The 17,716-nt window shown below is 39.5% G+C and overlaps 2 protein-coding genes across 22 annotated transcripts in view; one reads left to right on the forward strand and one right to left on the reverse strand.

Moving 5' to 3' along the window:
* Positions 1–17,716, reverse strand: part of MESR6 (misexpression suppressor of ras 6) — a 436,905-nt gene that overhangs the window by 111,389 nt on the left and 307,800 nt on the right. The window lies entirely within an intron of this gene.
* LOC149030857 (uncharacterized) overlaps positions 1–17,716 on the forward strand; it is a 124,068-nt gene that overhangs the window by 90,596 nt on the left and 15,756 nt on the right. For 5 of the 10 annotated variants that reach the window (XR_016178275.1, XR_016178274.1, XR_016178278.1 and 2 more), the window contains one exon: positions 3,795–12,590. Coding sequence is in view for 2 of the 10 variants with exons in the window: in XM_089177506.1 (XP_089033632.1) it covers positions 3,795–3,846 (52 nt within the window). In the remaining 8 variants the exon portion in view is untranslated. Of the gene's footprint in view, positions 1–3,794; positions 12,591–17,716 lie in introns of those variants that run through there. The other 5 variants (XR_016178277.1, XR_016178281.1, XM_089177506.1 and 2 more) reach the window with 3 other exon arrangements.

Raw genomic sequence — 17,716 nt, forward strand, 5'->3', positions numbered from 1 at the left:
CGTTCGAAGAATTTTTTATTCGTCTTTCGCAGCTCGAAAATAGTAAAGGGCTGAAAGGTATCGTCGAAGAGGATCGCTCTGCCGGAAGGTTCCCGTGGAAGTTGCACCGTAGTATATATCCCCGAGGTTCTACTTCCTCGGGGCCATATAGGGGCCATTATCCGATCGTGGAATTTGAGCTCTGGCCTTTTCAGCCGCGCGTCAAATTATCCTCGAGCACAATGCGCCCGTTGATTGATATCTTCAGTCGTTGCTGCTGCAACGTGCCTTGCCTGCGCCTTCTTCTTCCTTATCCTTTTTCTTTCGACCCCTTTCGTCTCTCCCGTCCTCCCATTTTCTCTCTCTTTCTCTCTTTTATTCTCTTCTCTGTTCGACCAGGCTACTTGCCTTTTTTCCTCTTCGTAGAGCATCACCGTGCTCAGCGGTCTCGTACAAAGCCGAGGACCGAATATTTTCACTCGCTGGCCCACACAGGCCTTCCGCTTGATTTATCCCAAAGCACCGCTCTCCTTCTATCTCTCTCTCTCTCTCTCTCTCTCTTTCTCTCTCTTTCTCTCTCTTTCTTTATCTTTCGTTTCCACTTAGTACCTTCGAAACTCGTTTCTACCTTTGGAGGAAAAAAATGATTCCATCGAGTCGTGGATCACTTTGCAGAATTTTCGACCATGAGCGTCGGACTTTAAAAATTTTTTAGCGTATTACTTGCAATAACACACTTTCTCTTTGAGCATATACTTTTTCTCCACCAATTTACTAAAATACTCTATTTAACCATCACCGAGGGAAGAAGAGAGAAGGAGGAAAAATATCTGCGTAATACATAAGTACTTACGTATCACTCGCAGCTGTTGGTAAAACGTGTCGTGGCTGCGTCGAAAGCGACACTTTAATCGTCGGTAATTGCGCATGCCAGAATTAGGTAATTACCCTACACGAACTAAGAAGAAGGAGAAGAAGCAAAGGAGAGAAGGGACAGTTAGTAACTTAACTGAGTCCGTTTACACTGTTACTCATTAGCTCGCTTTGGCACGAGTTAGCATAATTTGCACGAGACAGGAAGTTTGTCTGATCGTAAGTGGTGGTGATAGTCGTCGTGGTATGGTGATATGGTGTAGGAACTTGTTCTTTCTCTCTCTCTTTCTTTTTCTTTTGTTTGCCTTCGATATTTACTTTTATTTATTTTGGAAGGCTCTTCGTCCAGATAAAACGATAGTTAATTTTGCAAATTTTCGAGCATCTCACCAAAGAAAAAAAAGACTCGATTAGTCAATGTTGACGAACTAAGCCAAGTCTTCTCGTTGATTCGTTTCGCTTTTTTTCTACGAACAAAATTTGTTCAGTCACATCCTCTTTTTTCTCTTTCGATATACAGGAAAATAGCATATTTTCTCGAGTGCACGAGAGCATCAAGATTGGCATGCCTTGACAAATTTCAACGGCAGACCAGCCGAGCCCTTTTTCCATCGCATTTCAAACAGTCGAACGGATACCGAAGAGACTTAAAGTGAAACTCCAGCGACCGGAAGAGAGTTTTCCGCGTCGCCGCTGCGCTCTTCCACTGAATTTTACTTGCTTTTTTCCATCGGTCCTTGCCGTAACGAAATTAGGTCTTCGAATATTTGCTCTTCGTTTTTCGCGACGAAAGAGCTATGTCTTTTATCGACTCAACTTTTTCTCTCGTCATCCTCCATTTTATCTCTGTCTCTATTTTTTCAATTCGTCTACTGTATTTGTAATTTATTTTTTTTTCTTTTTTCTTTTCTATGAAAATTCGAGTTTCGCATAAAACGAAACAATGATAAGATACTGTTTTTCTTTCGAATAAATCTTCTCCTCCATCCTTTCACCAGTTACAACTCAAAGTGCATGATAACTCGTGCTCGTGCTTGGTGAAAGAAGTAAAAAGAACTTTCGTAGTTGGTAGCATTTTCCGTCCCCGTTATGTCTAACGGACTTCCAATGCAATGGACGTTCACTTTGTATGTTTAACGTTGTACCTTTAAAGAGAGAGAGAGAAAGAGAGAAAGAGAGAAAGAGAGAAAGAAAGAGAAAGAGAGAGAAAGAGAGAGAAAGAGAGAGAAAGAGAGAAAAAGAAAGAAGGAGAGAGAGATAAGTACATGCATAAGTAATCGCATTGACAGATCGACGTTCGAACGAAACAGTAAAGGTAGGAACATAAAAGATATTGCATGATCCACAGGTGTGTCGCATAGCGCACACTTTCCCCCCTATCTATTTCCTTTTTTTTTATTCCTTCTACGCCATATCTAGAGGTCTGTTCGTAGTATACGTATAACCCATGGGCACGTTCACATACACGAGGTTAAATTTTAACGCGATTCCGTTTCGGCTTCAAGTCATGCGTAGCGTATAAATATTGTATATAAATAAGGACGACCCGTACGCTCTTATTTATGGGAATTTTATGAAAATCTCATAGGGTAGAAAAAAGAAATATACATGGAAAGGGGAGGGATATGTCGACCTCTAGCGATCTTCGAACCGTAAGGTCTATAATTCTTCATTCGAGTCGTAATTATACGAGCGTTGAAAGCTACCGATTTTAATTTCTAAAGCATTACTACCTCGATCTCCTTAAAATAATCTTTTAAAGGTGCTAACATTTTTTATTTGTATATTAGAGAATTTTTTTTCTCGTAACAATATTCTTTTCTTATTGCAATCGACCTTATATTTTCATGTTTTCTTTATTTTGTTGTTTCTTTTTTTTTTGTACGGATAAGGTTTCTTTTGAAAAGTAAAAGTTCGAAGATAACGGTAAAGGGCTCCAAAGGATTCGTGAGAATTCGCAGTATCGTCACCTTATGCTAATGAACGAAAGAAAATCCCTTTGGAAGGTCTTTCTCACGGGGTTCCGCGGTCTACGGAATATTAATAGGCTTCCGACCCATCGTTTTTCTTCGCTTGTAGAGAGCCACTAACAGAAGGAATTTTCGGTGGTAAAAGGGTTGGACCAAAGAACGCATCGAACCATCTGCGCGACAAGCAAAACTTCTCTGACTACGGTATGGGTACCTTCAAAGACGAGACTCATTAATAAGTGCCTTGATGTTATTATAATACGATACACCTCGTATCGGTTTTTTAGAGAAGGTTTATTACTATTTAAAATAACAAAAGCTTCAAAGCTTTGATTCTAGTCATATTGGGTCTTGGGAAATGCGGTCGGTAATTTCGTAAGACCGATCGAAGTATATTCGAAGATACAAGAAAAAGAAAAAGAAAAAAAATCGGATGCAGCGAAGTAAAATTTTCGACAGGGTCGACGTACCCCGGGGAGGAATTACATGGAATAATTTGTGGCCAGTGGCCCTTTCTCCTTTGCTCCTCCTATTCCCTCTCGTTTTCCTCTCTGCGTCTTCTTGATGCGATTATAATGAACGCTTGGCTTATGCCGGAGCTCGATAACCTAACCTTAAGGACGGTGGACCGGGGATTAAAAATAAAAAGCTCGGTGCAATAATAATAAGAGGAGGCGGAGCAGGAGGTGGAATACGTAATGCGTTAAGGACCGCGAGATGCTGCGCTTGCACGAGGACGAAGCATGAAATTGAGTTTCGCTCGGAAATCGATTTTTGACGAAAATGAAACAACATAAAAAAAAGGAAAGATAAAAAAATTCACATGATCCCCCCCCCCCTTATATTACATTAAGATACGACACTCTTATACAATGTTGAAAATAATGCTCTTGAAAATAATATGTTTATGAAAATATTTAGTGGATCATCGATGATCCTCTTCTACAAGTATATTTTTCTTTTTTGTTTCAGATGCAGCTTTATACTCGCGGAAGAAATATGTTTGTTTCTTCGTGTGCGGACGGTAAGAATAGTTTGATCGTTAAATTTCAAACATGGGATGTTGAATAGCTTTCATCGCTTTTATAATAACAATAAAACTACGGCCCAATGTGAGTTTGATCGTAGGATGAGGGTCGAATAATCATCAAAAGTCGAATAATCGTAGAAGAGGATAAGAAAGATAGAAAATGAGAGAGAAATAGAGTATAGAAGCCGAACGATACGGCCCTGGTCTCTCGGTGGTTGATAGGGTATAATCATGCCGAGTCTCATATCATGAAGGGGCCAAGGGAAGATGGTCCAACATCTGCCGCTGCAGGGAATCTCTGCCCACATGCTGGCCAGCATACGGACGCACACGTACGCGCTCGCGTACAAGCGCAAAAAGTGACGTAGGTATACGGTGGGACGTCATGTAAATTCATTCGAAACACATGGCAGGATCCAAGAGCGCGCGGCGTTTCTCTTCTCTGCAAAAGGCTTTCGAGAAAAGGAATCTCAAAGACGGCAGAAAAAGAGACCATAACTTTGACTTCGATTTTGGTACTCCGACTATTTCAGGCCGTGTCACGGATCAAATAAATCCTTTTTCTAGTACGTTTCTTTGCTTCAGTTTTGAGTCTTTCTAGTGGACCGGTTGAAATTATTTAAATAATTTATCAAATGGAAAAATATCGTCCAATGAAATAAAAAAGAAAAAGTTTAATTTTCATTTTTAACTTCTCTCTATTTTCTTTTCTTTCTTTCTTTTTTTTTTAACATTGTAAGTATCTATCAATTTTTATATTCGATATAAAAACTAATAGCAAGTTTGATAGCAACGCACGATATTTCGCCATTGAAATGTTAATGACGCCACAGGGACGTTGAAAAATGAGGCTCAGGGCGAAGTGGAGAAGCGGATGGGGGGGGGAGGACGACAGCGGAGGCTAAGGGGGTGGACGGGCTCGACCGAGAAAAGAGATACGCTCGCAGAACGCGCGGAATTGCAGAACTGCCTTTAATTAAAGTCATCAAGCTAGTTGAACAATTATCATTAATTATGGACGTCGTTTGGCCACTCACACGAGTCATCGCTGCCGCGAGAGTTGCATGTATTATATACGTACGTATGTCGGAAATGTTTGATTTTCCTTGCGTGCTTGCTTCGTTCTTATGTTAAAGAAAGAACAAAATGTAAGGAGAGGAGAAAGATGGAGAGAGAAAGACAGAAAAAGAGAAAGATAAACTGAAACAGAAGGAGAAGAACCGCAATGGCAAGTCGTAAAATGCAAGAATTCGACGGATTTGAAAATAACTCGTTTCCTCGAATCTTGTCGTTCTCCTTCCAATTTAAAATTAAATTTTAAAAATTATTTTCTTTTTTTCTCTGTTTCACCCCTCCCATCCATATGTATAGAATCCTTTCGAAATAGCTTTAAAAATAGTTAGGACCGTCAACTCTTTGATATTCGTTAAAAATTAAACGACGTACCATGGTTCCCATACTTTTTTTCTCTTCTCTTATTTTACTTCTTTACTGAAGATCGAAGAAGAGGGAGGAGGAGGAGAAGAAGAAGAAGAAGAAGAAGATAGTTAGCTCAGTTTGGTCCGCGATAAAAACCAAGCGGCAAAAAAGAAAAAAAACGGGTTGCTTCTTTCGGAATGACGTCGATTTTGAAATCCAGACATAGTGAATAAGAGAGAGAGAGAGAGAAAGAAAGAGAGGATCGTGTGGCACAATAAAGATAACGATTTACGTTCGACTTTATCGCTGGGTAGCTGGGGCCAATGACTCGACAAATGCGGGGAGAGCTCATGTCTTGATTCCGTGATTTAAGTTCCGTTGTTGCCGCCGATTCGAGTCAATTGCTTCGTTTTTACTGATTTGGACGCAGTAAGTCGTTGGAAGTGCGAGAGGAGTTTTCAAAGAAGCGATAACAAAGTTTTAATAAATTCGAAGCATTGACTGCATTGTTTTTTCAAATTATAACGTTTTTATATCATATGTTGTTTCTATTTTCTTCGAACAACGGAAAGACCATAAGGATTACAATATTTTTTTCTTTTTTTCCTAATGTCCGTTTTATTTGAAATTTCCGATAATCATATATATTCCCATAAGTTGGAATAACTTTATGGTAACTTCACGAACTATCCTAAAAGCTATGTTCTATCTTTTGCATCTTTCTTGGTTCCTTCCATTTGACTTGTTTCTTCTCTTTCTCTTCCTTCATTTTTTTCTAACTAGACAATGACGTTAATAACGGTAATGATCCTGTTAAGAGTTCTTAGGGGGCTCATTCTTATTAAAAAAAAATTTAAGACCGGGACGAGTTTGCGACTACGAATACCGGTAGAACGAGCCGTATTTCTTCGCAAAATTTAACGAACCTTCGCGCAATGGGACACCATTAAAAAATTCCAGAGCGTCATGTAGCACGGCGCACGCAATGGCGATAAAAGCTGAGGGAAAGAGATAGGAAGGGTAGGAAGAAAGAGAAGGAGTAAGAGGAAATAAGAGGGAGTTGGATGAGAGAAGACAGCAGATTATGGAAGGCAGAGATGAGACTGACGAGAAGTTTAACATCACGCGAACTTTAGTAAAAACATTATCGATCGGTAAACGTGATGCGCTCGCGCTGCGTTAAAGTTTGTATCGTAAATGGCCGATCGTAAAAGATCGAACGCCACGAAATATAATTATTTCTTATTTCCGTACAATGGAAATACCTTATAACAAAGGAATATTTTGATTCTCGATAATTTCTTATATGGCGTGATTATTATCGAAGACTTTACGACACTATAAATTATATTTTTCGAGAAAATAGTCGAATTTTTTTTCCTTTTCCTCCCAAGTATATTTATTAAAAATGACAATAAATTTTAATTGTACTTATCTCTGTGGCTTTTTCAACGAAGAATATAAATTTTCAAAATGTTATGTTCGATGAAAACAATAATTCACAACGTCATATTATGAATTCAAACAAACTTTTTCAAATTATATTATATTATCTCATAGTCTTGAATAGAAATTGATATTACGAATGATTATTAAACTTCATTAATTATTAACTTTGAGTTTGTAGAAATTGAAATAATTATTCGTAGAATTGTATATTTTGATGAAATATATTCCTGGTTAAAGTGTTTATTACTTTACGAAGAAATATTTGCGGATATCTATTAAAAAATTCAATCAAAAAATAAAAAATAAAAATAAAAATCAACAAGCAAAGAGAAACGAGCAAAATCGTGGTAGGAATTTATAAAGAAATAAAGAAAGAGAGAAAATAATGTGGTTCTCAGGGATATCGCCTCAGCGTTACGAATAGCAATAGACGGCGGTGACTCGTGGTTCGTCAATTAGCGTGTCTCGCTCGTTATCGTGGAAAATAATTAGGTTGAACGTACCACAGAACGGTTCGTTAGCTCGTCTTCTTTCAAGTATATATAAGCTCTCTCTCTCGACGAACGTGAAAATCGTGAAAGATGGGGGTTTCGGGGGGGGGGGAGAAGGATAGGCTTATAAGCGACAAGACATCTCAACGATAGATATATACGCTTAGATGAATATCTCTATATAAGCGAGCGATGCTTCTCGTGGAAGTATCAAACTAGAGAAGCACGGGAATTCCGTCATTAAAATCGAGGTAATCAAGCTAATCTTTTTTAGAACAAGGTGTTACCGATTATTTTTTCCAGTTCGTGTATTCTTACTGTTTACATCGTTAAAGCAAATAAGATATTTTTTTTCACAATAAAGAGCATATAAAAGCTAAAAGTAGGTAAGACAAGAGTAGAAGAAGAAATTATTTGTGTGAAGTTTCCATTTTACAATATTATCGTCCCATTACTTGCAGGTATAATAATCGAATGAAAACAAAGTGGCCGCGTTTGATATCGGATAACGTATAAAACGAATGATATCTACGGTATGGTTTACGTCTTCTTCATCTCTTATGAAGTGGGAGGAGAAGGAGAGGAGAAGTAGGAGTTAACGAACGCGGCGAAAAGAGGGAAAACGGTAGGAGTTGTTGGAGCGCTCGAACGACTCGCTTATAAGCACGCTATATTATATCAGCACGCATACGTTTCCATAGAACAAATAACTTGAGATACGTTGCACGCAAAATGCAATGAGTTATGGCGCGGCAACAGAGCGGGCAATAAATTATCCTTAACGACGTGGCGCGGTTAACGCAAGAGGAAGAGGGAAAGAGTGAGGGTGAGGAGGGAGGGAGAGGGAGAGGGCTGGTGAGAGAGGAAGTCCGAGATGGTTCGTTATCGTCGATGGTTCGTATCACGATGATTATTCCAAGAGAATTATCTCATTATCTTATAATACTAATTTATTTGTGTATCATGGTGTCAAGAAATCATCGATATCGCAGATATCGCCAGTTTTCTACTACGTGTTATAACTTTTTTAATCCCTAGGCTTGATCAGTATGTCTCTCCCTCTTACTCTCTCTTTTTGTTTCTGTCAGTTAGACATTTATGAAGATATTTTGAATTTCGATGGGTAAATGCACGATCGTTAACGATCCGCTTGAATGGAACGATGCATCGCGAAAGGCATGCGGCATCTTACGAACAAAAAAGAGATTTACGAGTAAGAAAGAGTAAGAAAGTGTATCGTTAATTCAAAGATAGAATATCTTAGATAATGAGATTTTGGAATACGTAATGTTATTTGTTGAAAATTAACGAATCGTTTATTCATTTTTGCATAGCATAAGATAAAAGATAGAAAGGTAAAATTGTAAGAGTTGTAAAAGCACTGCAGGAACATGGGGAAGGAAATTCGGGCCTGATCGGATGGATGGCCCTCGGATGAATTTGCATGCGGCCTTTAGCTCCAGGTGTCCCGAAATTTGCATACGAAAGGGGTGGCTTTCGCGGATTCCTCCCCTTTTTTCTCGTAACTCTTTCACTCTTAGTCTTTCTCTTTCTTTCTTTCTTTCTATTTACCTCTCTTCAACCCTAGCGTGCGCGCGCATCGGTGTATTCTCGTTTATGGGTTACCAGCTCAGCGTGTCGCGTCGTTAACTCGATGTTAAACTTTCGTTAACATTGGTCTTTAACAATCGCCTTTCCCCGTCTGATTCGCCTTTTACAGATCGAATTTGCAATCTACGAGATAATCTCGATAACACCGAAGCGAACGATTATCAATAATGTAGTGAAAAAAGTCACAATGATCGATAACGTCGACACTGTTTGCTGTGAAATGTCGAATACAGATAGAGTATGAGAGAGAGAAATATAGAAAAAGAAAAGAGAAAAAATTAAATACATAGAAAAAAGACATATCGGTCTGCCTTAGAAGCAGCAGCAGTAGTAGCAAAAGCAATAATAATACCAATACGGCCTTTTATTCCGAGCGTTGAAATGTCGAAATGCCATTTTCTCCTTGATTTATTCTTTGTGAAAAGTAAAAAAGAAAGAGAAACGTATTTATTGCGCGTGAACGAGATTATCTTTTCTATCGTTCGATACGAAATCCAACAACGCTCCGCCGCTAATCATTAATATCAAGTAGATAAATCCTATCTATAGACCTATCTATATGGGTATCTATATACCTATACTTATTACGGATTGCGCAAACATCGTTAAAACAACAAACAACGTTATTTCCAGTTAACGTGCGCGATTGCGAGCGCACGCGCGAGCCATCGATTGTGGGCACAGGTGAAAATGAGCGATCGGAGTAGGAGAGAACAAAGTGTAGAAACCGAAAGAGGATAATGATAGCTGCCTACGGCTGTCGTTTATTTTTGGAACTTATTTTTATCGAGAACGCTTTATCGTCTTGAAATTCGCGCGCGTTTGTTTTGCACTATTTTCCTTTTTTTTTATTTTAAATATTATTTGGTTGGCACGAAAGAAGCGACACAAGCATCGTTCGTTGGCTTATAGATTATTATTAAACGAGCGTTCATCCTCTTGGGCACTTTTTCCGCCTTCGTTCACCCCTGACCATATCAACCTTTCTTTCTTTATTTCTTTCTCTCTTCCTTCCCCTACCTAATTATTTAATCTGGCCTGTAACTTCTTCGATGTCATTGCGCTTGACGCGTTTGCGCGCGCGGGCGCACCTTGCGTGATGAAAGGGAGGGCTGCGGCCATCTTGTCTGACGTCATCTCACGCCGAGCACGCAACCGCGAAACGCCGACTTCCTCGTTGCGATAACACCTTATTTTTTTATCGCTCCCACTCCCTCCTTCTTTTTCTTTTTCTTCTCTATCTGCCTAACTATCTATCTATTTATTTATCCATCTATTTTTCTTTCTTTTTTTTTTCTTTCCTCTTTTTCTATCTCATTTTCTTTCTCACGTATAAGTACTCATCGTGAGTTAGTAATTTACACTGTATACACATATCTTCGCATACATCTCTCTTTTTCTTTTTTTTCTGATTCTTTTCTTTCTCCCCCGTTTTTTTTTCTTACCACGCTACGCTCTTACACACTTCCATATATACACACACTTACATACGCACATACGCCATGTATAGACGAGCACGTACGCCTTCAGTTTCGGTTGCGACGAAGCGAGACACCCCTCCCGCTGTATAGAAAATGGCGGAATTTAATGGACAAGCGCTCGACCACTATTCGTTGCTCTCTATGAAATTTAAGGTAGGCGGTGATTCGATTTTATCGACATCGTTTCACCACCTACTTAGTTCCTTTCCTTCGAATATTTTACTATCCCTTTATCTCTTTTTATCCCTTCCTTTCTATTTCTTATGCCTTCTCCTATGGCGTTCTTCTCTCGTATACAAGCTATAAAAATACAAAGTAGTAGATAGAAGAAAAGAGATACGAAAATACAGAACTATCTTTACCGATCGATACAACGTCGTAGTACAATCGTAAAAGAAATTCTTTTATTTGGTATCTCTGTGCTGCAGGACTAACAACGAGTCTGTCGTAAAGGAAACGTCCAGTGATTAAACATTTTTTTGGCGGTAAAGAGATAAAAGAGATAACGACGCGACAACGAATCAAAAACTTCGAGAAGTCGGTTTATTTAAGAAAAATCAGTGAAACTCGTTAGAAATTTTTCCTTTTAGAGTGGAATTTCTTCATAGTTTAGATCATTGGCTCGAGGTTCTTCTCATCTGCCTTCTTTCTCTTATTTTCTTTGAAAATTAAGAGAAAAAGAGAGACGAAAAAACATTGAGAGAGAGAGAGACTCGCGGTTAACTGCGGTCGTTGACGGTGTCACGCGATACGAGCGGAGTCGTCGGCAATTTAAATTCGCGGAAGGCTGTAATCACCGGTGCGTTTTGCGTTTTGCGTTATCAACAGACGTAAAGGGGTACCAAAGTGTACGAGAGTGGCCTCGGGTAAGCGCTTTCGCGATACATGTTTACGACTAGTATTAAAACAGACTTCGTTTACTGTCCCAATAAAATGCAAGGAGTTCGATGATGCCTTGATATCGTTGCGCCTCCAACTTGGAACCAGTTCGAGGCGTCTTTGAGAATATTGAGAAATGAGAGAAGGCCAGTGTTCACCTTAGAGCGAGTGATCGACCCAACGAAGAGGACTATTGGAAGAACGTCTCTCATTATAATACCGGTTTTTCCGCAAAAACGAAAGACTTTATAGCTTCTGGCGCCTTGTGCCCGCGACTAGTCATCAATAGGCTTCAACTTGACTTGAGAAGTACTGTGACTCTGTCGTTCGTGTTTGATAAAAAGAAACACTTGAAACGAGATCGATAGCCGTTCGATCTCATTCAAGTCGATAAGCCGAACGTTTTCCGATACTTTCCATCAGAATTTGACGGAAAGTTTATTTGTAAAGACGCAAGCGGTATCTTTTTCTCCCTTGACGATTTTTCTCTTTTTATTAAACATTTGATCAAAGTATAGTGAATGATATATAAAATTCAATGAGTTTGAGAAATACGATCGGATGAGACTTGTTGGTCGTAGCGACATCTTAAACGTGGCGATGGTACACGAAGTTTCCTTGGTCGAACTTACCGAGTAACGTCCACGGCACAAATTAACAATTTGTATGTCGCGCAAGTGGAGTTATGATTATCGCCGTGTCGTATCCTGCGAGCAAGATTACCCGTGGTGACTGTTACTTGTCTAGTTTACTGCCTACTATGTCAGTTTTCTCTCTTTCTCTCTATTCCACTCTCGCTTTTACACGTATACTCTCTTACTATAATATGCTAATAGGGGAATGCTAACTTCCCTGTGTAACGAAGGATCGTCGGATCGTGTTTACGAGGTGAGCCGACCCCAGGGTTCCCCTTCGTACCCTCGGCATTTGCGAGAACGAGCGTGTTAAAAGAGATAGAGATAGAAAGAGAAAAAAAGAGAGAGGAGAGTGATGGTGTCTCGTTGCATCCTCGTAATTAACCATCACTTTGAAACAGTGAATCGGGAGCGAATGAAACAATGGACGATTTCGCGTTTCATTGAGGCGTGTCTCTAAACTCGTGTGGAAAGCGTCGGGACGCCGGTAATTAAATCGAATCGCGACGATTGACAACTTTTTTTCCACCGGTACAGCTAGTCGAGTGATACATGTTGGCGGAGATGGTGTTGACGATTGTCGCGCGTTGTACAGCATTTTCATTCAAGCACTTTGCTAGGTATAGCCTATAGTGCTTACGGCTAAAGAAGAGATAAACACATACACAATTAAAACAATATTTATTGTGCTGAGCTTTGAATATGTAAAATAGTAATTAAAATAAAATGCAAATTTAGAAAATAACGATGATAAACGTAATAATTTAACGAAATGTAAGAAGCATCGTTTGACGAGTAAGAATTTATAGGAAAGTAATTATTGAAAATAAAATTTTCTAAGCCATCTGGTTAGAGAAAATGAGGAATGAAAAAAAAATTCAAAAGAGTCGCTTGTTTGCACGCATCGAGACTAAACGGTACGAATCGAATGATCAAGCGAATTGTCGGATGGAAGTTGGACCGTACGAGAGGGTGTATGTATGTGTGCGAGCAAGCGAGCTAGTGAGAAAACGGGCGAGCGAACGGGTGAAAGAGGATGGGAGAGGCTGGCTACGGGCGTGGTGCGCTTACGATAAAAATGGCGTTTCGTACTACAACGAGGGTGGTCCCTTTTACTTTCCAGCATTAAATGCCGCGTGTGCGATGTACTTCCAACAGACCGCCTTGCTTTGCCTACTTGAAAAGAGTGCCCTTTCCTATCCCCACCCTTATACGCACCTACACCTACATGAACCCTCGATTAAGTTTCCAATAACTTATTTTCAACGAACAAAATGTAGATGGGTAAATTTTTCGGAGTTTTCGATATATCGAATTATTTTCCAAGTTCTTTTTTGTTTTTTTTTTTTTCTAAAGGGAAAAAAGACAACGTTATAATATTAATCTAATTTCTATTTACAAGGCTTATTATTTTCAAATTTAGATGTTCCCAAATGAGAATTTTCTCATCGTTGCGTCGTCGACGCACCGACACGAACGCGAAGAGTGGAATGACGCGTGCTAAAGTTCGATCGATAATTAAATAAACGAGGAAGGTCATCCCGAAGCCCGGCAGCTCGTAGACGAGCTCACAGCTCGATGGTCCGGACTTTATGGGGTTTCGACGTTTTCTCGCGTACTCGTCTACTAAAACTTTCCCCTTTTTATAATTTTATTTCTCCTTACTTTATCTTCTTTCCTTTTCTTCTCCTTTCTTTTTTGACTTTTACTTTCTATGTTCGTTGTTGCGACGTAGACGCACTTGGCTTTGACTCGACGAAATCTGATTAAAAATTCGCTTGGGTGCATTTCCTTCAACCCTTCAACTTCGATAAGAGTAAATTTTCGAGGAAAGAATTATCGGATAAGAGCCCTTTTAAATCCTTCAGTAGCACGTGGTGTTAACGAGTTTGATAACGAGAAACACGGCGGATATCGATATACAACAAACGATACGTTTTAAAAATGTCGGAAATCGAAAGAGGGAAACTAAAATTACGGGGGAAAAAAGAAGAATCAAATAGCGGATAAAAACCGCATGCGTTCGGGAGCGAGCGAGATTCTGCGACGTTTTAATCGACGTGGCAACGTATTTACTTTCCAACGCGGGGCATATACTGGCTCGTACATGTGTGTATTCGGCAATGGAGGAGAGAAGGGAAATAAAACAAAAAGGGAAAAAATGGAAAAAAAAGAATAGAAAAATCGGGAAAACAGATAGGAAAAAGAGAGGGAGGATAAGCGGGAAAGTGAGATAGAGTAAAAAATAGGACAACACAGAGACAGCGGTGAGGTTTTGGTAGGTGGATGAAAGAGCGCGCAACTCTGGTACAATTCCATTTCCGGATGGAGTAAAACCGAGCCGGACGATCGTCCGAAAAGGCGGTCGAGCGATAAACCGATTCGGACGAACACGTTTCGAAAAGCCGCGTGAGCGGGTTAACGCGGATTCAAAATCGAAGTCGCACGAAACAGCCGATCATTTTACGCGTCCGTTCGTTTCGAGGTAAATTCGACGTTACTCTTATCGCGATCGAGTATCTATCTTCTACGTGAACGTTTCAAAATGATTGCCGAACAGTACAAAAAAGGTTTTTCGTTTATCAAATCAACAACAATACGAGTCACATCCAATAGATAGTAAAATAGAATAAGCTATGAAAAATATTAAGGAAGTAACTTCGTTTGATCATCGCTTTCCTTCTTTCTTACTTTCTTTCGAATCACCAAGGTCATTGATTATCATCGTTATACAATATTCATGCCGTCGCGTCAACTGTCTCGTAATAACTTAAATGTTTCACGATTATTGTGACTCAAATATTTGTACGTAGAATATTAATGCGAAAAAAGGAACGCGCGATGCAATATGTAGAAAAAGGATTGTGCATCACGTAAAACCTCGATGGAACGCGCGCGAGTGCCCTGAGAATAGAAGATGTATTACATACATAGGTATAGTACACATAGCTACGAGACCAATATAAACATCTATCGAGGAACTTCTTTGTTTGTTAGAATACATCAAGTTCTATTCGATGTGATATATATATATATATATATATATATATATATATATATATATATATATATATATAGAGAGAGAGAGAGAGAGAGAGAGAGAGAGAGAGAAAAAGAGTTATCGAGACTAGAATTTGCTGGACCTTTAAACGAGGTGACGTTAATCGATACTCTTATTCTCTTCAAATTTACCGACACAGATGTTAGATCGATTGTTAGCGATCGCCATGATCATCTGTCCTACGTTCTCGCTCGTAATTTCCCATTTATAAAAGTTTACACTCAGTTCGGAGAGGATTCAAGTTATAACTACATTTCGTTTCGTTTGCTTCTAAGCGTCCCAACGCTCACGGCAAGCTTTTTTTCGTAGTCATAACTTTCTTTTTCGTGGATTTAGATTTCGCTCGATGATTCACGCTCGCTCTCGATAAAAACGTGTTGCGAGAAATGAGCCACGTTTTTTGCAGAAATAAAAAAATATTTTTTTTTCTTGTTCTCGTAAACTCTCGTTCTCGTACTTCCCTCCTATCCCTTAATGAAAGACTAAAAGAGAGTTTTCTCCATTTTGGGAAAGCTTTGGATCGACCCAATCGGATCCAATCGTTAGGCTTCGAACGTCAGAGGATGCAGGGTGGAGGGGCAGCACGTGGCTTAATTGATTCGATTTCGAGGGGTTTTCATCCCACTTTCACTGTGAGCATCTCCCATCCTCTTCTCTACCGCATGGATGTACACGCGAGTACGCTGCCCTCTGCAACAAGGCATTAACGTAGAGGGGTTCCCCGCCCTCCATGAGCTTCTCTCTATATCTCTCTTTCTCTTTCTTTATATATCTATATATCTTTCTCTCTCCTCTCTTTTTCCCCTTCTCTCTCTTTCTTTTTCTCTTTCTATCTCTTTCACCCTTTTCCATCCATGATATTTTTTCGAAAGGTCGTTGGGGCTTTCGCAAACAGGCGTATATACACGTATAGGCGAAAAGGGGACACGCGTGTCTGCTGCGTACTCTGACTGAATCGCGATTCCCGATTGCATTGACACGAGGAACTTTTGCGCGCACCATTGCACTCCATATTGTACTTGTTTTTTTGTCTCTTATTGAACTTCCTCCGTAATCTAGTCGAATAAAATTCTGAATCTTTTACGAGCTACTTTTTTTTTTATTTATTTATCAAGCTTTCGTCTTTCTGATTATAAAATAAATTGGATAAAAAATTGAAATAGAATGTTGGTAAATCAAGCGAGAAAATAGAAAAAAAATTTATATTATATATATTTCCCTAAATATCCTCATTTCTGTTTTATAATTTGGCATATCTTAGGGAAAAAATAGGATTTTATATATTTTTATTTCATAAAAGGGGAGAGTAAAATCTAAGCACCATGGTCGATCACGTTAACCATGGTACTCCATAGGGTAATTTTCGATATCCACCTTGTTAGCTTGGAATAATATCTCGTTGTAGGAGCTTTAGTATTTTCCCTAAGATTACCTCTGACTACTTTCTTGTAGTCCTGACTTCCGTTGGTGTTGACGATGCTAGTGTTAGTGGATTCAATACCTCCGGTACTGTGAATGAAATTTTATCCATATTTCGTGCCAAGAGGCAGAAGAAGAGGGACGAAAAAAGAGACAGGGAAAGTGAAGATCTAGCATATTCTTGAAGTTAAAGAGAAGGGCCAAAGGGCCGTGTTGGTCCTTTCCTCCTTCCTTCCTTCTTTTATTTTGTATCCTTCCCCTCGACGAGGAAACAAGCACCTATAACATCCATGTAGGCGTTTTTACGTGCGTATCCTTGCGTCGGATTTTTAAAGAAGAAGAAGAAGAAGAAGAGTGCCAAGCGAGTATTAAAATTTCGCTTTACGTGTCGTAACGGCGAGAAGGAAGTCCCTTCTCCCTTCTCTCGCTCTTTTTCTCACTTCCTCTCATTCAACATCTTTCTACTAGTCGGATTTTTTTTTGGCAGCCGAGTAATGGCTAAGGCTTCCAGCGAGTTTCATAATTTCGCAGGAGATGTGCCAACGCTTGAAAAAACCCCTCTACCCACTTTTCCTCTCTCTCTCTTTCACTTTCTCTCTTTCTCTTTCTCTCTTTCTCTTTCTCTCTCTTTTTCTCTTGCTCCCTTTATCCATCCCTATCTCGACTTCTCGACAAGTTTGATTGCCGTGGCACCCCGAACTGTCGTCGCGGATGTCAGTACTCAGTTCTCGTCTCTACGGAGACGAATGATTCTACGTGAAAATCGATTTGTTTTCCGGGCGTCTTCTTCGCGAGAAGGTAGGACGTCTGAATAGGAGAGAAACCGGTCGTGAGTTCTTCTTCGGTATTCCTGTCACGGATCGAGCGTCCAGCGCGATGGTAAGTGATAGGAAGTCCAAATACATTAGAACTCCATTTATCCGAACTCTATTTATTCCAAGTGCTGATAGTAGATATGTACGTAACTCGTCGCTTTCTTAGAAGCTTCACTTCGTTTCTTATCTCATTTTACAGGAAGATGAGGGAAATAGATGAATATAAAACATTTACTTCTACCATTTTCCACGTTGATTTTAATGTCTTCTAAACGTAAAGTATCTCCGGCGTTCACCTTGAAACCGGTCCAACCGTTTTCCTCCTATTTCTTTCTCAATTTGATCCAATCGAATCTTTATACCGAATCTCTCTTTCTTCTTCTTTCTTTCTTTCTTTAGTTTACCTCGCAAACTAGTTCCATCGATAGCAATGGAATGATTCGCGAATGGTTTTGTTTATTCGCCGAGTCATCTTTGAAATTGCAACGCAGTTACGTCCGAACGAACCGCAATCAGAGATCGATATCAAGCAGAAAGAGAATTATTATTGCGGACTATGATTTCTTTTTTGGAATATTCTAAGAGAAAGAGAGAGAAGGAAAGA

The sequence above is a fragment of the Polistes dominula genome, unplaced genomic scaffold (genome assembly GCF_049000335.1).
Source record: "Polistes dominula isolate Pdom_NZ unplaced genomic scaffold, Pdom_raw_medaka contig_24, whole genome shotgun sequence".
NCBI lineage: Eukaryota > Metazoa > Arthropoda > Insecta > Hymenoptera > Vespidae > Polistes > Polistes dominula.